We start from the raw sequence: 23100 nt of genomic DNA, 5'->3' as shown, positions 1-23100 counted from the left end.
TGGATTCTTTTTATAAAAAAAAAAAAAAACCCTGAACATGTCTTAACCAGATGGTTTGAATTCATAGTTGTCCTCTCAAACTGTACCTGAACCTTCTGGAAATGTGTTACCTGAAGACCTAGGAGCAAAAGCAATAGACGCAGCTACAAATGTGGAAGCAATCACCGGGCTGTCACAGGGCAGAGTGAATCCAATGTGCCCTGCCTACTCCCCTCCAATGGTCAATAACAGAGGCACTGAGCCCCTGCGCAGATGGATTCAGGACGCGGGTTCCACAACCTTCCTCCCATCTGAATGCCAGTCAGTCAGTGCTAGATGAGGCAGGGATTTCATTCCTTTTCTTCCATCACAGGCTTACAGCTCTGACTCAGATGGTTCACCATCTCTAAGGGTCTCCACTTAAATACAGGTCTAAAGGGTCTCACAGGGGACAGCTCTACAGATCACTACTGCGGGATTCAGGGCCCCGAGCTCAAGCCTTAATCAATCGCTTCAAGTTGAAATCATCGCCGTTGAGTCACCTGCAGTGTGATCAGCAGGACTGTCAAAAATCTGGCGACGGATCTCAGCTTTAAACAATAAAAATGAAGCAAAATCTACAGTCAACTATGTTGACTTTTTTATTTGAAATGCCAATCCATGGCTCAGGGCATTGGTAGGTATGGATATTGACTTCTTTACTTTTTATTTATTTATTTTTGAGACAGAGTCTTGCTCTCTCTCCCAGGCTGGAATGCAGTGGTGTAATTTCAGCTCGCTGTAACCTCTGCCTCCTAGGCTCAAGCAGCTCTCCTGCCTCAGCCTCCCAAATATCTGGGATTACAGGTGTGTAATTACATACCCGGCTAATTTTTATATTTTTGGTATAGACGGGGTTTCGCCATGTTGGCCAGGCTAGTCTCCAACTCCTGCCCGCCTTGGCCTCCCAAAGTGCTGGGATTACAGGCCTGAGCCATTGTGGCTGGCGTGGCTTCTTTAATAGGTATCAATGACATTCTTCATTTCTTTAGCATCTGAGGCCTCAGACACCAAGTACTAGACTTCAGCAATTTTAAAGGTAATTATGCATCCTTAAATAGGCAAACCACCTTCAAAGTTACTAATAGTTTATAAACATGTTTTTTTTTTTTTTTTTTTTTTTTTTAATCAATAAGCAGTACACAACTCTCTGCAGGAGCAGGGGCTGTAACTTTTTAAAATGCTGTGTATAGTACTTGGCAGAGTTGGGAGCTAGCAGAACGGTTTATACCACAGAACTGTTACAGTGTTGTGACATGGCTCAGACACACCATGATTTGGGTACAGATGAGGGTCGGAGGAATGAAAGATGACAAGGATGGACACTACTGCAGGAGGAGACTGACGCGACACAAACTTTAAAGGTCGCATACTAGTGTGATAAAGGCTTACAGTAGAATTTGGGAAAAAATACTGGAGGCAGATCCTATGGGAGGTACCAGCAAGGGCCAAGGTACCATACACTCTAGGAACATAGAAGATTAGAAGATTCTCTTTTTTTTTTTTTTTTTTAAGAGACAGGGTCTCACTCTGTCACCTAGGCTTTAGTATAGTGATGCCATCATAGCTCACTACAGCCTTGAACTCCTGGGCTCACGTGATCCTCCAGCCTCAGCCTCCCAAGTAGTGGGAAATACAAGTATGCACCACCGTGTCCAGCTATATTAAAAAGATTTTTTCTTTTTGGTACAGATGGGGTATTGCCATGTTGCCAAGGCTGGTCTGGAACTCCTGGCTTCAAGTGATACCCACATCGCCCCTCCCACCACCTCCGCCGGCCTCGGCCTCCCAAATAGGCGTGAGCTGCTGTGCTGGGCTGAAGATTTCTAAAGCACAGCACACGCAGGAGTCTTACTAGTATCCTTCACAATTTATTTTAATTTCAGTAACTGTGCATCAAACACCTATTGAGTGCTGGGTACTGGGCAAGTGCTAGAAAAGAAAATTCTGAAATGGTGACTAGTTCCTCAAAATGCTTTTAAGGAACAATTATTAGATACTATCTAACGAGGAGGTGAAAGAGAGAAAACAATTGACCAAACTGGATACTGGGTTATATGTATCACCTTTTCTGAATGAACATCAGAAAATAAAATCCGGCAAGTGTAGTAAGAAGAGTGTTAACAATCAGAGCTGTCCTGGAATTGCAAGCAGCGGGGCTTGTCCTCTTTGTGGGAACACACTCTAGGCAAGAGGGCAGAAAGGTAGGAAGAAGTGGGTGGAGATGAGCCAGCCACCTAGATCTTCAGGCCAAGGCTGGATTTCCCCACTGCAAGGGATGTGGAATCGGCCCCTTCCAGATGGCACTGCCAATGCTTTCATCAGGGGAAAGCTTTATCCTCCTGGTGCAAGGAAACATGGGCAGCCGTCAGCCATCCCAGTGGGAGGGAGAACAAGATCTAGGGGTGCTAGAAATTCCCTTTGTTCCCTGATGGAATGTTTCCTGTTTGTGGTGTGTCCCTCCACTGTCTAGGCTCTCCTAAGTCACAGGAGGTGGGTGTGGGGCACCCCAAAGAGCCTCCACCCTGGCATTAAAGGATGTTTTTCAGGCTCAAACTTGCAGGGCTGGTAGGAGTGGGACCTGCCCTCGGCTTGAGTCATGAGGCTTTCTCGCCAGGGTTTCTTCTTGCTCAGCTGTGCAGCTGCAGAAAAGGCTGAGGGCACTGAAGCTGACAATGGGAGCTGCTCTGCAAGTAGCCCCAGCTGCTACTACTAACTCCTAATAGCCTGGGGCCCCGGTGCTGAATGATGAAGCATTTGAAGATCAATTCAATGTCTTGGTATACCCATGCTTATCTATTAGGTGTACAGGTGGATTAGGCAGGAAGGTTTTCTTAGGATTTCTCTTCTAGCCCACCAGGTTGATTAGCAATGTCCAGCCTGTGGGCAGTCATAGAGAGGTACTGCTTTCGAGTCTTAAAGACGCTTGGATTTCATTTCTCTGTGTGTGTGTGTGTGTGTGAGACAGAGTCTTGCTTGTTGCCCAGGCTGGAGTACAGTGGCATGATCTCAGCTCACTGCAACCTCTGCCTCCTGAGTTCAAGTGATTCTCCTGCCTCAGCCTCAAAAATAACGGGGATTACAGGTGTGCACCACCATGCTGGCTAAGTTTTGCATTTTTAGTAGAGATGGGCTTTCACCATGTTGGCCAGGCTGGTCTCAAACTCCTGGCCTCAAGCGATCCACCTGCCTTGGCCTCCCCAAGTACTGGGATTACAGGCGTGAGCCACCACGCCCAGCCAGATTTCATTTCTGATGGATGCGTGATGTCAATTTCATCTCAGGAGGTTTGGGGCTCCTGTTCACAACGTCATCCATCGCTGCTATTAAGGTAAATTGTTGCCTTGGTGCCCTCTGGAGTCTGCCAGATACACAGGGGCCAGTGCAGATGGACGAGGACACGGGCTTAAAACTGGACATACTTGGGTTCTATGATCCTGCACAACACACCCACTTCAAGCTTGTCCCTTCCTCAGCAACGAGAGTCTCTTCAATTCAAGTGTCTAGACCGGCAGCATCAGCCTCACTTGGAAACTTGTTACAGGTGTAAATTCTCAGGCTCCCGTCAGACCCTCAGAATCAGGAGCTCCAGAGATGTTTTGACAAGACCTCTAAGCACTTCCAATGCACGCCGAAGTTTGAGAACCACTGAGCTTCAAGAATCCAAGCTGAAGTCAGCCAGATTCCCTGTGCTAAGGACGAAGGTGGGCTGAATAGACGCAGCCTCTCTAATCTGACACTGGGTTTTCCCGGGGTTAGGAAAAAATGATTGGAGGTTGTGTTTAAAACACAAACAAGGTGTTGGCTCTGACTCTGCTCTGGGTCATTCAGCAGGAGACTGGGAGCGGCTGTAATTCGAGGTAGGGGTCTCGGGCTTTGAATTTCATTCTTTTTGATCCTTGAAGACAACATTCTCTGTAGTCTTCATGGCAAACTCCCAAGCCTCAGAAAGAATGAGTGTTAAGCCCATTTTTTTGGATGTCACATTTTTGAAGAACCTAAGGCAAGGGGGGGTGACAGTGAATCCCAGGTGATGTGGCAGAGGCAGATCTAGGTTTATGAGGCTTGAAGCTTATATAATTTAAGTGGTTTTTTTTTTTTTTTTTTGAGGCAGAGTCTTGCTCTGTGGCCCAGGGTGCAGTGGCACAATCTCTGCTCACTGCAACCTCTGCCTCCTGGGTTCAAGTGTTTCTCCTGCCTCAGCCTCCTGAGTAGTGGAATTACAGGTGCACACCGCCACACTCAGCTAATTTTTGTATTTTTAGTAGAGATGAGGTTTCACTATGTTGGCCAGACGGGTCTCTAACTCCTGACCTCAGGAGATCCACCTGCCTCGGCCTCCCAAAGTGCTGAGATTACAGGCTTGAGCCACCACACTGGCCTTTAGCAGTTCTATTTAAGAAAAATAACACAAAATGTATTATGTTCACAGATTTTATGAAAACACATGACTGTGTGAACACACTGCTAAGGTCCCCTCAGGGCCTCAGCCTGTCCAAGGTGGGGCCCTGAACTTAACGCTCCACTCACCAGAACAGTAACCTCGTCTCTCAGTCCAGGAAGGATGTCTGTCCTCTCTCTGGTCCTTTAAACTTTTTCCTGGCTATGATTGGATCACACCAGCCCAGAAGCTAATGAGACAATTTTTAGCTCCTCTTCCTCTCCTGCCTTTTCCTTTTTGTTATTGTTTACAGCCACTATATATAGTAATATAAATTATCAGGGAAGACTTCTTGCCTTCTTAGCATGGCTCAGAGACAGCTGCACGGTTCCTACATCAATCAGGTTTTTTGTCATGTTGCACTTTTCTTTTTGTTTTGTTTTTTGAGACAGGGTCTCGCTCTGTCACCCAGGCTGGAGTGCAGTGCATTGCTCACTGCAGCCTCAATCTCCAGGGCTCAGCGCTCCTCCCTACTCAGCCTCCCAAGTAGCTGGAACTACGGGTGCTGTGCCACCACACCTAATTTTTTTTTTTTTTTGGTAGAGATGGGGTCTCACTATGTTGCCCAGGCTGGTCTTAAACTCCTTGGCCTCAAGTGATTCTCCAGCTTCGGCCTCCCACAGTGCCGGGATTACAGGTGTGAGCCACCATGCCTGGCCACAATGCACTTTTCTAACATTTCCAAACCACAGCTGCCTGCCTCCCTCCCTCCTTCCTTCAAACCCACTCCTCCTCCTGCCATTTCAGTGAATGGCACCCCCCTTTTTAAGTCAGCCTGATCCAGGACCTTGGAACTCCTTTGTCCCTCCCAACATCAAAAGACAAAATGACTTGGCCAAGGCTGGCGGAAGTGGACGGCGGAACCAGATCTCTGACTCACAATTTCAAAAGGCCCTGAATGGAGAAACCATGCCCTGTGACACGATGGAGAGAGCATTCTGCATTTTTAAAAGCCGGAAAAACCCACCTGGGAGTAGAATGCAGTGTCTCCTGGCACCAGATCCTGAAATTCACAACACACGAGTGGGTACGTGAGCGGACACCACTTGTCCACCCTTGTACCTGACATTCCCGACACCTTGCCACTGGCATTCTGAAAGGCTCTGGGGGGTACCTGAAGACACTTAAGTGTGACCAGCAGGCCTTCTTGCACTGCGTGGTTCTACTGATTTTTTTTTTTTCTTCCCTTCCACTATTTGATTCTTCAGAGCAGTTTTCTCAGATTCGCATTTGGATCCCAACCTTGGTCTGGAAAGCAGAGCCAGCTTTGGAGCAGCTCGTCCAGCAGTCTCCCCACCTTCCTGGGTCCCCTCTGGGGTCCCAGCCATGCTCGGGGGGCGTCCCTCCAGCTGGCCTCTGCCTACCTGAAGACAGCAGGCTGCCGCTGCTGCCACTGATGATCTTGCCCTTGCTGCCCATGTTGGCCAGCTTCGAGGTCTTCAGCGTCCCCGTCTCGGTCAGGTCGATGGCGATCTCACTCAGGCTGCGTGCCGCATGGATTTTGGACTGGAATGGAAAGGGAAGCAGGTCAAAGATGTGACGCTCACCTTGCGGAGGGGACAGTCATCCCTCGCCTGCCCCTGCTCACCGTCTTGACATTCCGCAAAGGGACTTATCTCCCTGACTGACGTGCAGCATTTTTGTTTGCATCCCTTGGCCTAATCATTAATCACCAAAACTCTCTGCAAAGAGCAGAGGCAGCTCGAGAGCTGCACCGAGGGAGGATGTTCTAAGCCTCTGATTCTGTAGGCTGCACTGCGGTGTGCTTAAGACAATGTCCTGATTTAGGAAAAGTGACAATCTCGTTGAACCTTATTATTCCCAGCCACAAAACAGTGTAGATGCCACTCAGCACCCAGGGGGTGGTTCGGGTCAAAGGAGAGAAAGTGTGGGAAGGGTGTTCCTTCCCTCCCAACTCCCGTCCTCCCTTCTTCCTCGTCTTCCTGGCACACAGCTCTCAATAAACACCATGGTTATAATTATTTGGTGCTGGGCCGGGCGCGGTGGCTCAAGCCTGTAATCCCAGCACTTTGGGAGGCCGAGACGGGCGGATCACGAGGTCCGGAGATCGAGACCATCCTGGCTAACACGGTGAAACCCCGTCTCTACTAAAAAAATACAAAAAAAAAACTAGCCAGGCGAGGTGGCGGGCGTCTGTAGTCCCAGCTACTTGGGAGGCTGAGGCAGGAGAATGGCATAAACCCGGGAGGCGGAGCTTGCAGTGAGCTGAGATCCGGCCACTGTACTCCAGCCTGGGCGACAGAGCCAGACTCCGTCTCAAAAAAAAAAAAAAAAAAAAAAAATTATTTGGTGCTTAAACAAGGAGGATAAAATGGTTTTCAGCATTGTGAAAGACATAAGAGATTTAAGCCTCTTAAATGGTTTGCCATGTGGTCACAGAAAGTTTAGCTGATGGAGAAGTGATGATGGTTCTCCAGCTTGGGCAACATAGCAAGATCCCATCTCTACAAAAAATAAAAAAATTAGCCAGGTGTGGTGGTGCATGCCTGTAGTCCCAGCTACTTGGGAGACTGAGACAGGAGGACTGCTTGAGCCCAGGAGTTGGAGGCTGCAGTGAGGTGTGATTGGACCACTGCACCCCAGCCTGGGCAACAAAGTGAGACCCTCTTAAAAAAAAAAAAAAAAGAGAGAAATGACAATGACAGCTCTTTAGACTTGCAATCACAGGGTGCATGATTGTGTAAAAACTGCTCATTTGGATTCTGGGGTCCCACCAATGAACGTGTGACATGGTGCTTTACTTGTATTTTGACACCTAAGTGCATATGCAAGACATTCCCTTTAATCCACATTGATTGGCTCTATTTGGTTAGAAGTCACAGCAGGAGAGAAAAATTAGAAAAAAGGTGTGTGTTTGCATTTACATTCCTAAAAGCAGTGGTTTTTATTTTTATTTTTTATTTTTTGGAGACAGAGTCTCAGTCACCCAGGCTGGAGTGCAGTGGCCCACTCTTGGCTCACTGCAACCTCCGCCTCCTGGGTTCAAGTGGTTCTCCTGCCTCAGTCTCCTAAGTAGTTGGGATTACAGGTGTCCACCACCATGCCCAGCTAGTTTTTGTATTTTTAGAAGAGACGGGGTTTTGCCATGTTAGCCAGGTTGGTCTCAAACTCCTGACCTCAAGTGATCCGCCCGCCGCAGCAGCCCAAAGTGCTGGAATTATAGGCATGAGCCACTGTGCCCAGCCAAAGCAGTGGTTAAAGCAGTGGTTTTTATAAGGCTATCTGCTCCAGTTTCCACCTTTGGTAGTGACAACGTGTTTACATTTCCCACACGTGTGTCAAATGTCTGCTTGTTTTCTTCTTCAGGAAATCAACTTTTCGTGAGTGTGCTTGGGCAACAGGCTTTGCCAGTACGCTGAACTTCATGAAAACAACTAGAAATGGTCACTTGCTCATCTGTCCTTTCTGTGGCCACCGTCTACAGCACACGCATGGGTGGAACTGGGTGAAGTTCATCATTGTAGCTTCCTGCCTGGCCTGTGGAACGCAAGGTCTTTCCTACACAGGAGAAAGCAGGTGTGGGGACAGTGGCGAAGGCTGTGGAGGGGTGTGGACCCACCACTCCTGGATGTCCTGCGTACAGCCTTCCTTCCGTGCCCAGGGGCCCTTACTGTCCAGCCAGGGCTGTCTGAACGCCTGCAGCTCTGCGCTTCCTCTGCCCTGGATGCTGCTGTCCACACTGGCGAGGACAACTTCCGACCTCATGTTAACATGACGGAAGTCCGTGGGCTGGAGGAAATGCTGAGACATGGTGCTTGTTTTCTTCACCTGGTGTGAACTGTCTTCTTCCTCCTCCTCCTCCCCACCCCGTGGGCCTTTCCTCGACTTATGCTTCCTTCCTAACCTCAACATTTTTCCTTGCATTCAGACCCAGGTCGACTTCCTCAGGCGAGTTTTCTTGTTCATAAAACAACCCTGGCTGCCAGGCCCTGGAAGGATTTTGGCTTGGCGCAGAAGGAAGGAAAAGGGCCTTTGATTTCAATTTGACACAGCCTATCAATTGCACCCATCTGGTTGAGTTTTACCCTCTAAGCAAGCATGGCGAGTACAATCCATGACTTCCTTTCTTACTGCACCACTCTGTTACGGAGACCCAGGTTTTAATAAAAAGTAGCCCACTCCCAAACGGTGATGTAACATTAACTCACGGAGGCCTAGACCAATTCAGCACTGGGTGAAGGGTCTGGGCTCTGAAGTCAGAATGACCTGAGTTAGAGCCGGGCGTGGTGGCTCAAGCCTGTAATCCCAGCACTTTGGGTAGGCCGAGGTGGGTGGATCACTTGAGGCCAGGTATTTGAGACCAACCTGGCCAATATGGCAAAACCCTGTCTCTACTAAAAATACGAAAATAAGCTGAGAGTGGTGGTGCCCGCCTGTAATCCCAGCTACTTGGAAGGCTGAGGCAGAAGAATCTCTTGAACCTAGGAGGCGGAGGTTGCAGTGAGCTGAGATCACGCCACTGCCTGATCTCATTCCAGTCTGGGTGCTAGAGTGAGACTCTGTCTCAAAAAAAAGACCTGAATTAGAACCTTGGCTCTTCCCAGTGAATCACTATCGGACTTTGACCCTTCACCTTCCAGATCCTCAGATACGTGTTTGTAAAATGGAGGTCTTAAAATCCACATCCCAGAGTTGAGATAACTAAAGTAGATAATCTATGTAAAGGCCATTGCAGTAAGAATAGGATCTGCATTAGGGCCTGGCTGTAATTTGCTAACCCAGGTTAGACTCATGGCCCAACCAGATATTTAGAGGACCTCATAAATCACACGAAAAACTTGTCCCCCTTGTCATACCAGAACTCTTGCCACACATCATTCTTAAAACAAAAATATGGAAACAAAAGGCATCCTTCCTAAAAGAGACTAGATTCCTGGAAGCTTTAGGAAGCCACTGGATTTTTTTTTTTTTTTTTTTGAGACAGAGTCTCACTCTGTTGCCCAGGCTAGAGTGCAGTGGCACGATCTCGGCTCACTGCAACCTCTGCCTCCTGGGTGTAAGCAATTCTCCTGCCTCAGCCTCCCGAGTAGCTGGGACTACACGTGGGGGGCACCACGCCTGGCTAATTTTTGTATTTTTAGTAGATACGGGGTTTTGCCATGTTGGCCAGGCTCGTGTCAAACCCCTGACCTTAGGTGATCCGCCCGACTCAGCCTCCCAAAGTGCTGGGATCACAGCCATGAGCCATTGCGCCTGGCCTGGATTCTTTCTAGAATGGAAATATCACAGTGACATTACAGACTCGGTGGAGAGGACCGGGAGGACATGGGTGTTGTCGGGGAGAGTCTCTCTTTGCAAAGTCAGGTCTCTGGGCCGACCTTAAGGCGTCCCCAGACTCCGGAACATTTTGCTCTGGGAGTCTGGCCTGATACACGTGACTCAGTCTTCTGACTGATACTGTGGGAACAAAACTTCAATGTCCCTGTCCCCCTTTGACCCTAAATAAAATGGAGAACTGCATCAGGGAGAAAAAAAAAAAGCATTAGGAAGAAGGAAAGACGTTTGGATTGGGGGCCAATTCAAGAAGTCCCCTACTCTGAGTTGAGAGGGAGAAGTGCCTAATGTTGACTCTAAACATTTTGAACTTTCAAATATTTTCCTGCAAAGTCTCTAAGACATTCCTTAGCTCTGGGCTTCAGAGGCTGCTGGGATCTAGCAGACAACATTTCTGATCTCTGGGGTCAGCATAGAAGTGAACAATTATAATTGGTGCCTGTGCAGCTTCTCATTCTGAAGGAGCTACAAATAACCAACCAGCACAGCCTCCCTCTGCCCTGTCTTAGATGGTAGAATGGTTTCTTGATGCGTATGTGTGGAGAGCTGATGGAGGGAGGAAGAGCAGCGGGGGGAGAGACAGGCAGAGAGAAAGGAGGAGAGAAGGAGAGATTTCCTTAAATGATTTGCACAGTGATCCTGGAAGAAGAAAATAACCGAGTATCAGGGAAGCCCCTGAACGCTCCTGGCTCCCCACCCTTGCTGACTCAAATGACTAGACTGCACTGGTCTCTCTGGGGTTGATAAACACCATTTAGGAGGCCTGGGCTTTGCTGAAGCTCTTCAGAGAAAGGAAAGGTTGGCATGTCCCAGGACAGTAGAATGTGAGCAGTGACCAGGATGCCAGCCAGAACTGGCTGCCTAGAAATATTACGAAGCTCTCTGTCCCAGCCCTGTCGGCCATCGCTCACCCGGAGGCCGTGTTGCCCATCAGAGATGAATCACATCACTGTTCTATAAAGAACATTCTGGAAACAAAAAGGTGTTGTAATTCCCAAAGGGTATGTCATCATCTCTGATTTAATTTGGGGACCTTTTAGAGAATTTAAACTTCATGCAAGTGTTGGCCAGGGATAGTATGCTCGATGAACAATGACATTAGTAAAAGATGGCACGTGTTTCCTCAAGCAAGTTCACAAACGTGGTGCCATTTGACCAATCACTAATTGAGGTCAGGAATTTCCTTTGGGGAAGGAAAGCACCAGTGATGAAAGATGCACCCAGGGTACCAGAGCCGGAAAAGAGGCCTCCAGTTCCCATGTAGAGGGTCGCGATCCTCACCTATCACAGCAGACTGGGGAACTGGTTCCTGTGAGAAGTGTGAGGGCTCTCGGGCATATGTGAGCATGCCAGGCTTCCTGGGAAATGTTCTCTTCCTCCTCCTGGGAGTGTGGGCATTTTCTTCAGTCCCCAAGGGGGTTACTTTTACAAAAGGGACAGCTGAAACATTCCTGATGCTATGGGCATTTGGTTTTGCCTCCTAAAAGACACGTCCTGTTACTAAGTCATCTACAATAATTCTTTTTTCTTTTTTTTTTTGAGATGGAGTCTCACTCTGTCAACCAGGCTGGCGTGCAGTGGTGTGATCTCAGCTCACTGCAACCTCTGCCTCCTGGGTTCAAGCAATTCTGCCTCAGTCTCCCCAGTAGCTGAGATTACAGGTGCCTGCCACGATGCTTGACTATTTTTTAATTTTTAGTAAAGACAGGGTTTCCTCATGTTTGCCAGGCTAGTCTCGAACTCCTGACCTCAAGGGATCAGCCCTCCTCAGCCTCCCAAAGTACTGGGATTACAGGCATGAGCCATGGCACCTGGCCAATAATTTCTTTTTGAGATGTACTTGCTGTGTCAGTGAGTTGACCTGTTAGCCTGTTGAATAACAAGGCTTGCCAACTGCAGGAGACCGTCTTCCAGGGTGTGGTGGGAAAGCTATAAAACAAGCTTCTTGAGATGCTCAAGAGACCCCCTATGCAAAAACCAGAGCAGAGAGGAGGAGCTTAAACAGCCAACGCTGTGCTATCCTCAAGGCGAGATACGTGTTTTCCTCTGTCCACACTGTGGTACAGTGAGTGGGGGGTCTGCCCTCAAGGGGAATTGGCAGTGGGGTTCAGGAGCATTGCCCAATCCCCTAACCCGCAGCATCCATCACCCAACCACAGAGGATGAAATCAATGTTCTCAGGTGTCCACCTCCAACTCTTGCACCCGGACAGCAAAACCCTGACACCCACCCCCGTGTCAATATTGAGCATGAGCCAAAAACACTTTGGCCCCATTTCTTTTGATCTAATCGAACTTCAAATTCTTGTGTTAGGACTAGGACCCATCATTGCCAGGAGAGCTGTGGAGAATACTCTCATTATTCCTAACAACAGAAATTCTCTGTCCTGTACTCATTCATCCCGGAAAATGACCAAAAAGGGGGTCAGAAAGAAGTAGAGGACAAAATATTTTACAAAGGAGAAAATGATGGCTGCCGGGGACAGACCCCAATTTAAAACTGAATTATAACTAAAAGGATTGTTTCATTTCTTCCTGTTCTCTTTTTTTTTTTTTCTTTTAGTAGAGAAGAGGGTCTATGTTGCCCAGGCTTGTCTCAAATTCCTGAGCTCAAGTGATCCTCCTGCCTTGGCCTCCCGAAGTGCTGGGACTACAGATGTGAGCCACTGTGCCCAACTCTGTCCTCTTTTCTCTTATCACCTCTGCCTTGATCCCCAACTCGCGCACTCTCCTCTTCCCCAGAGAGAGAGAAACCCCTTAAAATATGGATAAGATGGCAAAAGAGAAAGAATCGTAGAGGGCACCGATTCAGTGACCCTTGTGCCCAGTAAGTGGAGCGTCCTGCCACCTTCTCCCAAGAACTCACACGATGGAGGGAAATCCTCAGTAACTGCTAGAAATCACTAGCCCAGGGGCCCAGGGTGATCTCAGTCTGTATTCCCCAAGCCAAAGCCAGCAGGATCTTGACAGAAGCTGCAGGGCCATCTTGGCAGGGCTCTTCCCCTGAGGGAGAATGAGTGGGAGCGGCTTGTGGGGGGCTGACAGGGGAGTCTGGAGAGACAGGGCTGGAGGAAGAGGGGGCAGAGTGTTGATATAAGCCCTATGTGAACCAAGGAGACGTCATCCTCTCACCCACCAGAAAACACAGCTGCGTGCCCAGAGTCGGGGGTGGTGACATCTCCTTGGAGGAGGAGGAGGACTGTTTACCAAGGCCCCAGGCTCTAGGTCTACCTTAGTGAAACAGGGCGGTTGCCTTTTTTTTTTTTTTTAACGTTTCCAGTTTTGCATTAAAAAAAAAAAAAAAAGGACTTGGCAGTTGGAACCGCCTGCAGGTTTTCACAGCAATTACCCTAAACAGTTAGGTGGTGTCTATCCCTTGAGAACGATTACTTTTTTCTTTTCAAAAGGAAGATAGTACAGCACTGTTTAAACACCAAAAAGGGCTTGCCTTCACACTGCCAGGGGAGTCTCCCGAGGGCCAAAAGCACAGTGGGGATTCCTCAAAAGGGGCCTACCCGGCTGTAGTCAGCAGCTTGAGCGCTGGATGGTAGTCAGAGCCCCCTGGACCAAGCTGCATGGAATGTGCCCTCTTGAAGAGCTGGTCTCAATCCTCCCACCTGTAGCCCTAAGAGGCAAGCCTGTACCTGTGCAAGGTACGGACCTGGGCAAGGGACATGGTACTTCCCCAACCCGTCCGATTCTCATTCCTAAACTGAGAGAGGCAGACAATGGCCCAGGCTGCTCTGAAGCTGGCTGAGGGCTTGGTGAGAGGTCTGGTCACTCACCTTACTCTGCTTCCTGTCCAGATAGAACTGATGTTGGCTTATGGCCATAGCCCAGATGGACTTGATCAATGCCGGACATGCATACCACGTGTGCACTGCAATGCCGCTGTGCCCAAACGTCCTCCTTGTCACCGAAGCCCTGGGGAAGCAAGAATCACAAGGTTCAAACCCATTTCTGTTGAGAGAAACCATTTCTCAGTCAACAGCTTCTGTAGAGAATCCGCTGGGTCCTAGAAGCCCTGGCGGAAAGGTGACAGCTGAGTTCTCACACACACCTAGACACACACACACACACATGCGCGCACACCTCAGAGACACTGGCTGGCAAAGGCCACCTTCTGATTTTCTGACTCCCTAGAGTTGAGAATTTGGCCAAGTCTCGGCCTTGTCTAGGATAAGATGGGTCATTCTAGGTCACTGGATGGTCCTTTTTCGATCCTGGACCTGGCACTGGGCCCAGACAAACTTCGCAGACAGGAAAACCTTCAATGATGATCCCTGTGAGACAGGAAATGTGCCTGCAGTGGGGATGAGTAAATTATTTTCTAATCACCACAGGCTACACTGTCCCAGGGAATCAGGACTTCTTCCATAACTAACCCAATGTTCCTTGAAGATTTGGTGATCAATTTCCAATCTATTCAGAGAGCAGGGAGGGTACAAACAATCAGGAGAGGTAAGGGAGAGAGAAATGTGCCCACCCCCAATTCCCCCAACCTCTGTCTATACTTTTTTTTTTTTTTTCAGATGGAGTCTTGCTCCGTCGACCAGGCTGAAGTGTGATGGCGCGATCGATCTCATCTCCCTGCAACCTGCGCCTCCGCCTCCCAGGTTCAAGTGATTCTCCTGCCTCCGCCTCTGCCTCTGCCTAAGTAGCTGGGATGACAGGTGTCCACACCACGCTGGGCTAACTTTTTGTATTTTTAGTAGAGACAGGGTTTCATCAGGCTGGTCTGGAACTCCTGGCCTCAGGTGATCCACCTGCCTTGGCCTCCCATAGCGCTTGGATTACATGCGTGAGCCACTGTGCCTGGCCCTGTCTATACATTTTTAAACCTACATGGAGTAATCAGACTTTAAAAGTGAAAACAGGAACTGCTGATCTCCATGTAATCCACCACATTCATGGAGTTAGGAGGACTTATATGGTCATGCTCTTAGTGAAGTATATTTTATAGGATAGGCAGATTATTTTGCAAATGAAATCTGAGAATGTGTGTTTGCATGTGTGTGCGCGCAAATGTGTGACAAGTTGATGGGAAGGTGGGCTGGGATTTGGGGCATTTTACCTGGACATCAGAAACAAAATGTGTGTTCTCAAGACTAACATATCTAATTTGGAAGAAACCTGGGGGTGATCAGCACTTGCAAATAGTAACATTTTTTTTCATGGCTAATTTTCCCTTTAAGAAAACAAACCTGCCAGGCAATATCTTACTTTGGGGGCGCTAAAGATTTAAAGTGGAGTCTTCTTCACCCTCACTTTTAAGGAGAAATTCAAATCTGGTGGGTAATGACACTGAGTCTACACAGGTTTTTTCTCCCTTCGGTTCAAATAAAAGTGAAGAGAAAAAAAAAAACCCAGCACGTGAAAGAGCGCACAGTTGAAAATAATTGAAAAAAGGAGCCAGTGAGAGTGAGGGGGGATCCCTCCCCGGTCTCGCTAAATTTAAAAGAAAACAGGGATCTGTGCTCCCAGCTTGGCTTCCATAGCAGTTGCTGCTCTTGGAAATAAATGAATGGCTTTTTCCCCCCAGAAAAGCTGAATGAGACAAGAAAAGTATCTTGAAAGGTGGTGCAAGGCTAGGTACCGCCATTTCTCAGGTACCGGGAGGGCGGAAGAGGTAAGTGGCTGGTCAGGTCCGGGTAGTTCCCCAGAGCGTCTAATTCAGATACTCAGAGTTCTTCTCCTGCTCTATTACTACTTTATCTCCTTTCCTCATCTTTTGCTTCAGGCCCTTCCTATTTTGCCCAAACCTTAGAAGTGAAATGTTGGCCCAGCCTGGAGAAGCTCAGGAATGAAGCTAAGCATTGAGTTAGGACGCCCAGGGGGAGAAAGTGCACAGTATTTGTCTGGTACGCCACAGGGAATGGTTCAATCACACCTGAGCCCATCGGCCCAGAAAGCAGCCTCTGCCCTCAATGATTCCCATCAATTACATCTTCATTAAATGACTGCATCTGGCGCTGCCCATCCTATTACCTTGGTTCTGACTCCCTGCCTGGCTTGGGGGAAGGGCTGAGCCTGGAACACCAAACTAATATGAGGCCAATCACATTCCCCTTCCCTAACCTCAAACAAGCAAGGCCACAAGCAATAGGACGACACATTCAACTTAAAAAGCACCACAAGGTTCATTTCAAAGTAACTGGAAGAGAGGACGTGCAATGATACCAACGTAAAAATAGTCAACCCTGAGGCAGGCGGATCACGAGGTCAACAGATCGAGACCATCCTGGCCAACATGGTGAACTCCCGTCTCTACTAAAAATACAAAAATTAGCTGGGCGTGGTAGCGCACACCTGTAGTCTCAGCTACTTGGGAGGCTGAGGAAGGAGAATTGCTTGAACTTGGAAGGTGAACTTGGAAGGCCGAGATCGCACCACTGCACTCCAGCCTGGGGACAGAGTGAGACTCCGTCTCAAAAGAAAAAAAAAGTAAACACTCAAGGCCGTAGATACCCCACATACCCTGCCTTGATCATTCCGTGTTCTATGCAGGTAACACTCACACGTGGCTCATGAATACGTGAAATACAAGAGAAAACTATCAATACAAGAGAAAAAAGGCACCACTAGGATGTGAAAAAGAGAACTGAATGCAAGAAAGACCTTACAGCTCATAGCTCTGGCTCTGCCACCATGCTAAGTAACTGACCTGAAGCCATTTCCTTCCCTTGTGTGTCTTTAATGCTGAAGTCATCCCGGGTCTCCACCTCCGGCCTCCCTGGGCCTCTCCCCCATTCCTGCAGGGCTAACTCGGTGTACTCCGAGCCAGTGTGCCTGGGAGGAGACACATCCGCTCCTACCTCTGGGCTCCTCCAACTCCCACTTCCCTCCAGCCAGACCCTCCCTCATTTCTTTATCCTAATTGAGAAGCTCCCACCTGACATTTATATCACCCTGAGGGCCCACCACGTGGCTTTAATCCTAGTTACCCCTCCAGGTCCCACTCAGACCTCTCCTTCCTGGTAAGCCTCTCCCTTCCTGACCAGCCAGGTCTCTGGCGACCCCGTCCTTCACCCTTCATGGCCCACGATATCTGGCCCTTCTGTACAGTAGAGAAAGTGCATAAGCTCCGGGGCCAGACCTCCTAGGTTCAAATCCTGCCTCTCCTGTATACTAGCTACTTGTCCTCTAGAGCAGGTTCGTTTGTTTCCTGTGACATTCCATGAGTTCCTTCTTCTCGGCAGGTTCCAGGCAGTGGCTCACGCCCATAATCCCAGCACTTTGGGATGCCAAGATGGGAGGATCGTTTTAGCTCAGGAGTTTGAGACCAGCCTGGGCAACACTGTGAGACCCAGTCTCTCAAAAAAGAAAAAAAAAAAAATTGCTCGGTATGGTGGTGTGTGGCTGTAGTCCCAGCTACTCGGGAGGCTGAGGTGGGAGAACTGCTTGAGCCTGGGAGGTGGAGGCTGCAGTGACCTATGATGGCACCACTGCATTCCAGCGTGGGTGACAGAATGAGACCCTGTCTCAACAACAACAAAGAAGTTCCTTCTTCTGCCTGTCTTCTCAGCTACACTAGAAGATCGCTAAGGAAGAAGACCCTGCCCTGACTTCCTTCCTTCCCTGGCCACAGCTGACACGGCACCTGAACAGGACACAGAAGCTTCGCAAGAAACATGACATTGATCACTGCTGTCTAATAGGCGATGGACCCACTGAAGAGTAACATGTGAGGTCTAGATTCTTTCCTATATCCCTGGGCCACGGGAAAGAGAATTTAGTAGTACTCACCGACAGGGTGACAGACGCAGGGAGAACACAAACACACATGCGCAGATAGACGCATGAGTGGTTAAAGGATTTGTCCAAGGTGCCTGGGTGTTCACTGAATTCCCAGCAGAGCACAGGCGTGGAGGGGGGTCTGTTCCCTGCGCTCAGCCCCTCAGATTACCCGGCCCCTCATTTTTATCCTTTGGAGCATCCCCTTTCTGCATCTGACCCATTGTGGCAAAGTTCATTTCACTCTTTTTGTACTTAAATTTCCCCTCCTCTTATATGCCTAAGAACCTGGTCCAGTTCAGTTCACCTGAAAAATGAACAGTGAGTTTCTTCTTGGCTGGAATATTATTTTTGAAATCTCCCTGCCTGCCCTGCTTGGCCTGCACAAATGGATCTGTGCTCCGTGGAGTGGGGCTTCTGGCCACGAAACCCCTTCAGGTCCCTGAGAAACACTGGATAAAATATTTTTGTTAAAGGCTACCATCTTCACCTGACTGCAGAGAGGCAGTAGCTCTCAGCTGCTCTCCACTAACTATTCCTGTAGTAACTGTGGTGCTGAGATAAGCTTCTCCCCTACACAGGAGTGGCTGTTTCAGGGAGATTACCCTGGAGGGCAAGCACGGCTTCATTCCTACCGGGTTATCATGGGCTGCAGGAACAGGGGCTACTGCACAGGTCCAAGCCCTCGCACTGGGTGGGGTAACTCCCAGTCTCCCTCCTGTCCAGAGCTCATGGGGAGGTACCGCAGCTTGTTTTGAGTGTCAGAAGCCATGTGTGAGCTGGAATTGGTGCCAAGTCCTCTTTCTAAGCCCAGGGCTGGAGCGTCAACAGCGCCTAAAATCCACTTTTGTTCCTCTGTAGAGTCTGATGTTTTCTGCATCTCCCCGGGGCTACCTTCTTATTGTAAATGTTTCTGGCCTTATGGAAAGTGATTTCTTAGTTGTCAGGCCTGGTTTTAGGGAATTATGCCGCTGTTTTTGGGATGCCTATAACTTTAGGTCCAGCGGGAGAAAGAGGAAAACAGTGGGTATGAGCTGCCCAGACCCCAGCCACTCGGGGCTCCCTGCATTCCTACCTGGGGCCCCACTGTCTCACATCTAAGAGTACAGGGACTTTTTACAACCCTGGTGCTGTCTGGGGTACGATTTTGGGTGGAGGGAAAAAATAATTTCATTTCTTTCACATCCACCCATGATACTAACATCCTAAAATTACAGCTCCTGGAATAAAACAATGTAGCACAACTGCTTTGGTGACAGATTCATTTTCGCATTGACTGTCCTGCCTGAAACACTTTCAGAAGGTCTAAGGAGCAATTCTTCAGACTCTTCTGTAGCAAAGGTTTCCTATGGGGACTTACTGGTGTGTGTTACAAAGTGCTATAAAGCTTTCCCTCCAGTGCAGGCAAAACACACACACTGACTGACACACACACACACACACACGAGCCAGGGACACATGTGGCCAGATGAGATGGTCAGGGATTGCTACTTACACACACACACACACGTGTGAACCCACTGCATTTATCAAGACATGTAACGCAAAAGAAAGTTTCACTGCCTGATTGGAGCTCCATTCCCCGGGAGACCGCCCCCCAACTCCAAACTGACCATGAACAACGAGAGCCCCAAAATAATAAGATCAATAACATGCCCGGCCGAGAGCCACGCCGTCCCGCAAGAAAAGGACTTTTCAAGCTTACCTGCGTGGGTCATGAACTTCCACGGAAAACTTCTTTTCTCTGAAGTACAGGTTTTCCAACTGTCTCCATTGGAATATCTGGACAGAAAACAGCGAAGTTTAAAACTCAGGAGGGGCTGGTTCCTGGACTATCTTCCCCCGTCTGCTGGTTAACTTTCCACAGCTGGCAGTCTCCTTATCAAAGCAGAGACCGTAGTTTGTGCCTCCTCCGCCTCTTGCTTGACACACACACACACACACACACACACACACTCTCTCTCTCTCTCTCTCTCGCAGCTCTCCAGTTCAAAACCAGGCAACGTGGGTGTGGATTTTCCTGCAGGTTCCTTAACTGGAACAAAACAAGTTCTTTTCAAGTTCTCCGCCTTTGGTCGGCCTTTGTTGGTTTGGTCGTGGCAGTCCCCAGCTTGGCAGACTTTTCCCTTCCAGGAGAGGGAGGAGAGGTGGAGACGGGGGGAGAGGGACCCAGCAGGCAAGGCGGCGGGTGAGGGGAAAGGAGCGAGCGCTCAGGAGGGAGCGGTAGCCATCTGCGTGGAGTGCTGAACTGAGCTTCCTCCCCTCCAGTGCTGAAATGGGAAGGCGTTCAAATTCCCAGCCTCCCATCGGGACTCCACTTCCTGCTCACTAATGTGTAAGAGCCTTGCAAAGGGCGGAGGAGGCTGGGACCTTATTTCGGGGGCAGGCAACTCAAGATCACAGTGTGAGCCTGTCAAGCCCATTCTTCTTGCTGCAGCACAAAGAAAACCAAGAGTTCTGTCGCCCGGAAGGACGCTGCAGCCAGTCTCTCCCTCGGGCTTGGCCAGGGAGGGTGAGAAGAGGAACGCAGGGGCCCTGGCAAGTCATTCCTCCTTCGGACCAGTGAGCTGGTTAACTAAGAAGCCGACTGTAATGTTTGGAAGTAATTAGGGCTGCATCCACTTGCCCCAGGAAGGGGGTTCCTCTCATTGGATGAAAAAGAAAGTTACTTTAACCCTCTGGGAAATGTCACAGGAGGTTCAACTTGTGTGCACACACATTTGCATTCATAGTTGATGGTTACTGCATCGCCTTCCGTATACTTGGAATTTCGGTTTATTTGGCAGAAAGAAGGGGTAAAGCAGGAATCTTGTCCCTGTCTTTCTGCGGGGAACAGCTTCCCTAGACTCCCCTCTTTCTCTGGCCACCGACTTAAATGATTTTCAGGGTCTTGCCCAGAGTCCTTGGACCTGAGGCTCCTGACCCTCTCTGACCCGCTCATGTTCTGACACCTTAGAGACGTGATGGCCATTTCCTGTATCCCACCCACCCTGTCTTCCCAGGCTGGGGACACTGCCAGTCAGCAGTTGGGCCAGTGGACCCAGAACCCCAAATAAAACTGGGCTGGAATACAAAGTGCTTCTGGAATGGCCGCATTCTTTTATCTTCACAATCTGCTCTCTGGAATTTTACAATTATTTTGTCTGTGTAAATACTGGGAAGGAGATTATCTATTATCTCTTATTACAGAGCTGCCTCTTTTGTCCCCGGCTCAGAGTGCATTTCACTCTGAAGCCCAAGGAAATTGTATTTTTCTTTCTTGTTAAGCATCAACTCCAGGTGGGTAGAGAGACAGTGCAAGGAAAGCAAATGGCCCAAAGCCCTGTGTTGGCTGACAGCTTTGTGTCAGAGAGTCAACAGTGCCCGGTCTCATGCTCCTGTCTGATGCTTGGCCACTATAAATCCATCCATGAAAACACCCAAATTTCCTCTCTGGTCCTCAGGTGTTATATATTCAGAGACATTCTACCTGAACTTAGCCAGAGCTACAAAAATACCAGAATGAACAGGTTACAAGACCTTGGCCTCATAACCTGGGGGCAGTACACTGAGCAAAGTGGTCAGGCAGGCAGGCTTTGTGGTCTGACTACATCTGTTTGAATCCAAGCTCCACTACATTTTTTTTTTGAGACAGACTCTCGCTGTGTCCCCCAGGCTGGAGTGGTGTCAAGATCTCGGCTCACTGCAACTTTTGCCTCTCGGGTTCAAGTGATTCTTGTGCCTCAGCCTTCCGAGTAGCTGGGATTACAGGAGTATGCCACCACACCTGGATAATTTTTGTATTTTTAGTAGAGACGGGGTTTTGCCATGTTGGGCAGGCTGGTCTCCAACTCCTGGCCTCAAGTGATCTGCCCACCTTGGCCTCCCAAAATTTTGGGATTACAGGCATGAGCCACCGTGCCCAACTCTGGCTCTAAGCTGCTGGACCTGACACAAGTTACAGCATTTCCTTTAGCCTCAGTTTTCCCCTCTGTAAAATGGCAAAAATGACCGCTCTAAGGTAGACCTCAGCAGCCACAGATCGTGGCACAGTACTGGCACAAAGTGACCTTAGATCTTACTATGAATCCCAGATGTTCTTACTTCTCCTAAATCCTGGCAGATTAAAAGAGAGTAACTCCAGAACAACCAGAATCATTCTTTTCTTAGATTTCCTAACTCAAGCCCTGACTTTTGGGTTTTAAAAAAATTATTATGTGTGTGCTGCAAATCCCTAAATACAGAGAATGTTTCTCCCGGTGCCCCTCCCCTCCTCTCAAGTAAGGGATGTGGATGGTACTTCAATGAAAGGGTCCCGTTGGCTGCATCCCACAGGGGTCCCTCAGCCCCTATCCTGCACCCGCCTTGCTCAGGCAAAGTGAAGTCTTGAACAGGATCGGCCTTCTGGGTGTGCGACCTGAGGGCCCTTTGCTCAGAAGGTCCTTGGCTTGGTTTCATGCTCTGCTGTTGACATCTTGAAATTCCTAATAGGTTTCCTTCCTCCCCTCCCCCTCCCCCTCCCCCTCTTCCTCCTCCTTCTCCTTCTCCTCTCCTCTCCTCTCCTCTCCTCTCCTCTCCTGTCTTTGTTGCTATATGCTTTTAAAAAATTAATTTCCATAGGTTTTTGGGGAACAGGCGGTATTCGGTTGAGTAAGTTCCTCAGTGGTGATCTGTGAGAGTTTGGTGTGCCCATCCCCCGAGCAGTGGACCCTGAACCCACCTAATGGGCTTGATCAGGGGGCCCAGCATTTCCATTTTGCACTGGGCCCTGCTCATTGTGGACTTGATCCTGGCCTTAGGTCCTGGCATGTACTGGTCCTGGCAGGCTCTGTGGGGTAAGGTGCCTGCCAGCCTAATGGGCAGGCCCGGGAGGTGGGACCCTCAGGCCCTCCAAGAGAAGGAAAGAAAGCAGAACCAGGTGTGAGCACGCTTCAGAAACCCCCTGTGCCTCTCATGGGAAGCCCCCTCCCCGCCTGATGAAGAACCTTAGAGCAGGAAACTCCGAGGGGTTATTTCCCTGGCAACTCCTCTCTCCCCCATTCCATGCAAAATAAAACACAAACCAAGCTTTGCTTTAAGTGCTCCCTGATGCGGTTCGGCATGGAGAACCGTGCGTCTGCCAAAGGGCCCAAACAAAACCATCTGGACTGGGCTGCATGGCCCTGTCTGTGGCTGCTGTAGCTGCTGTAGCTGCCTGAGGGAAGGCCCTGCCTCCAGCTTCTGCCCTTGGCTGTGAACCATGGAGTCCTGGCTTCCAGGCATATCCCCGGGATGATGCATTTTTGTAGCAGGGTGCAGAACAATGGATTCCCCCTGATGCTTGCTTTAAGCATGACTTTTTGTTTTGCAAATACAATCCTGGGAAGGAAGGGTAAGAGCCAGGCGAAGGGATGGGTGGTTTTTAGGATCAGATTATTGCATTGAGACATTAGAAGGGTCCAGGAATAAGCTGGGAAGGGTGGTTCATGCCTGCCATCCCAGCACTTTGGGAGACTGAGGTGAGCAGATCTCTTGAAGTCAGGAGTTCAAGACCAGCCTGGGCCAACATGGCAAAACTCCATCTCTGTGAAAAATACAAAAATTAGCTGGGTGTAGCGGTGGGCACCTGTAGTTCCAGCTACTCGGGAGGCTGAG

General features: G+C 49.1%; 1 protein-coding gene across 2 annotated transcripts in view; it reads right to left on the bottom strand.

Annotated features, from left to right (window-relative positions):
• Positions 1-23100, bottom strand: part of FRMD4A (FERM domain containing 4A) — a 333243-nt gene that overhangs the window by 44604 nt on the left and 265539 nt on the right. Inside the window, exons 1-4 of one of the 2 annotated variants that reach the window (XM_026454816.1) lie at positions 19524-19737; positions 19193-19269; positions 13539-13677; positions 5824-5965 (exon numbers count right to left, since the gene is read on the bottom strand). In XM_026454816.1, coding sequence (XP_026310601.1) covers positions 5824-5965; positions 13539-13586 — 190 coding nt within the window. In that variant the 5' untranslated portion in view covers positions 13587-13677; positions 19193-19269; positions 19524-19737. Of the gene's footprint in view, positions 1-5823; positions 5966-13538; positions 13678-19192; positions 19270-19523; positions 19738-23100 lie in introns of those variants that run through there. The other variant, XM_026454815.1, reaches the window with a different exon arrangement.

The sequence above is a fragment of the Piliocolobus tephrosceles genome, chromosome 9 (genome assembly GCF_002776525.5).
Source record: "Piliocolobus tephrosceles isolate RC106 chromosome 9, ASM277652v3, whole genome shotgun sequence".
Lineage (NCBI taxonomy): Eukaryota > Metazoa > Chordata > Mammalia > Primates > Cercopithecidae > Piliocolobus > Piliocolobus tephrosceles.
This window is presented reverse-complemented; position numbering and strand designations above follow the sequence as displayed.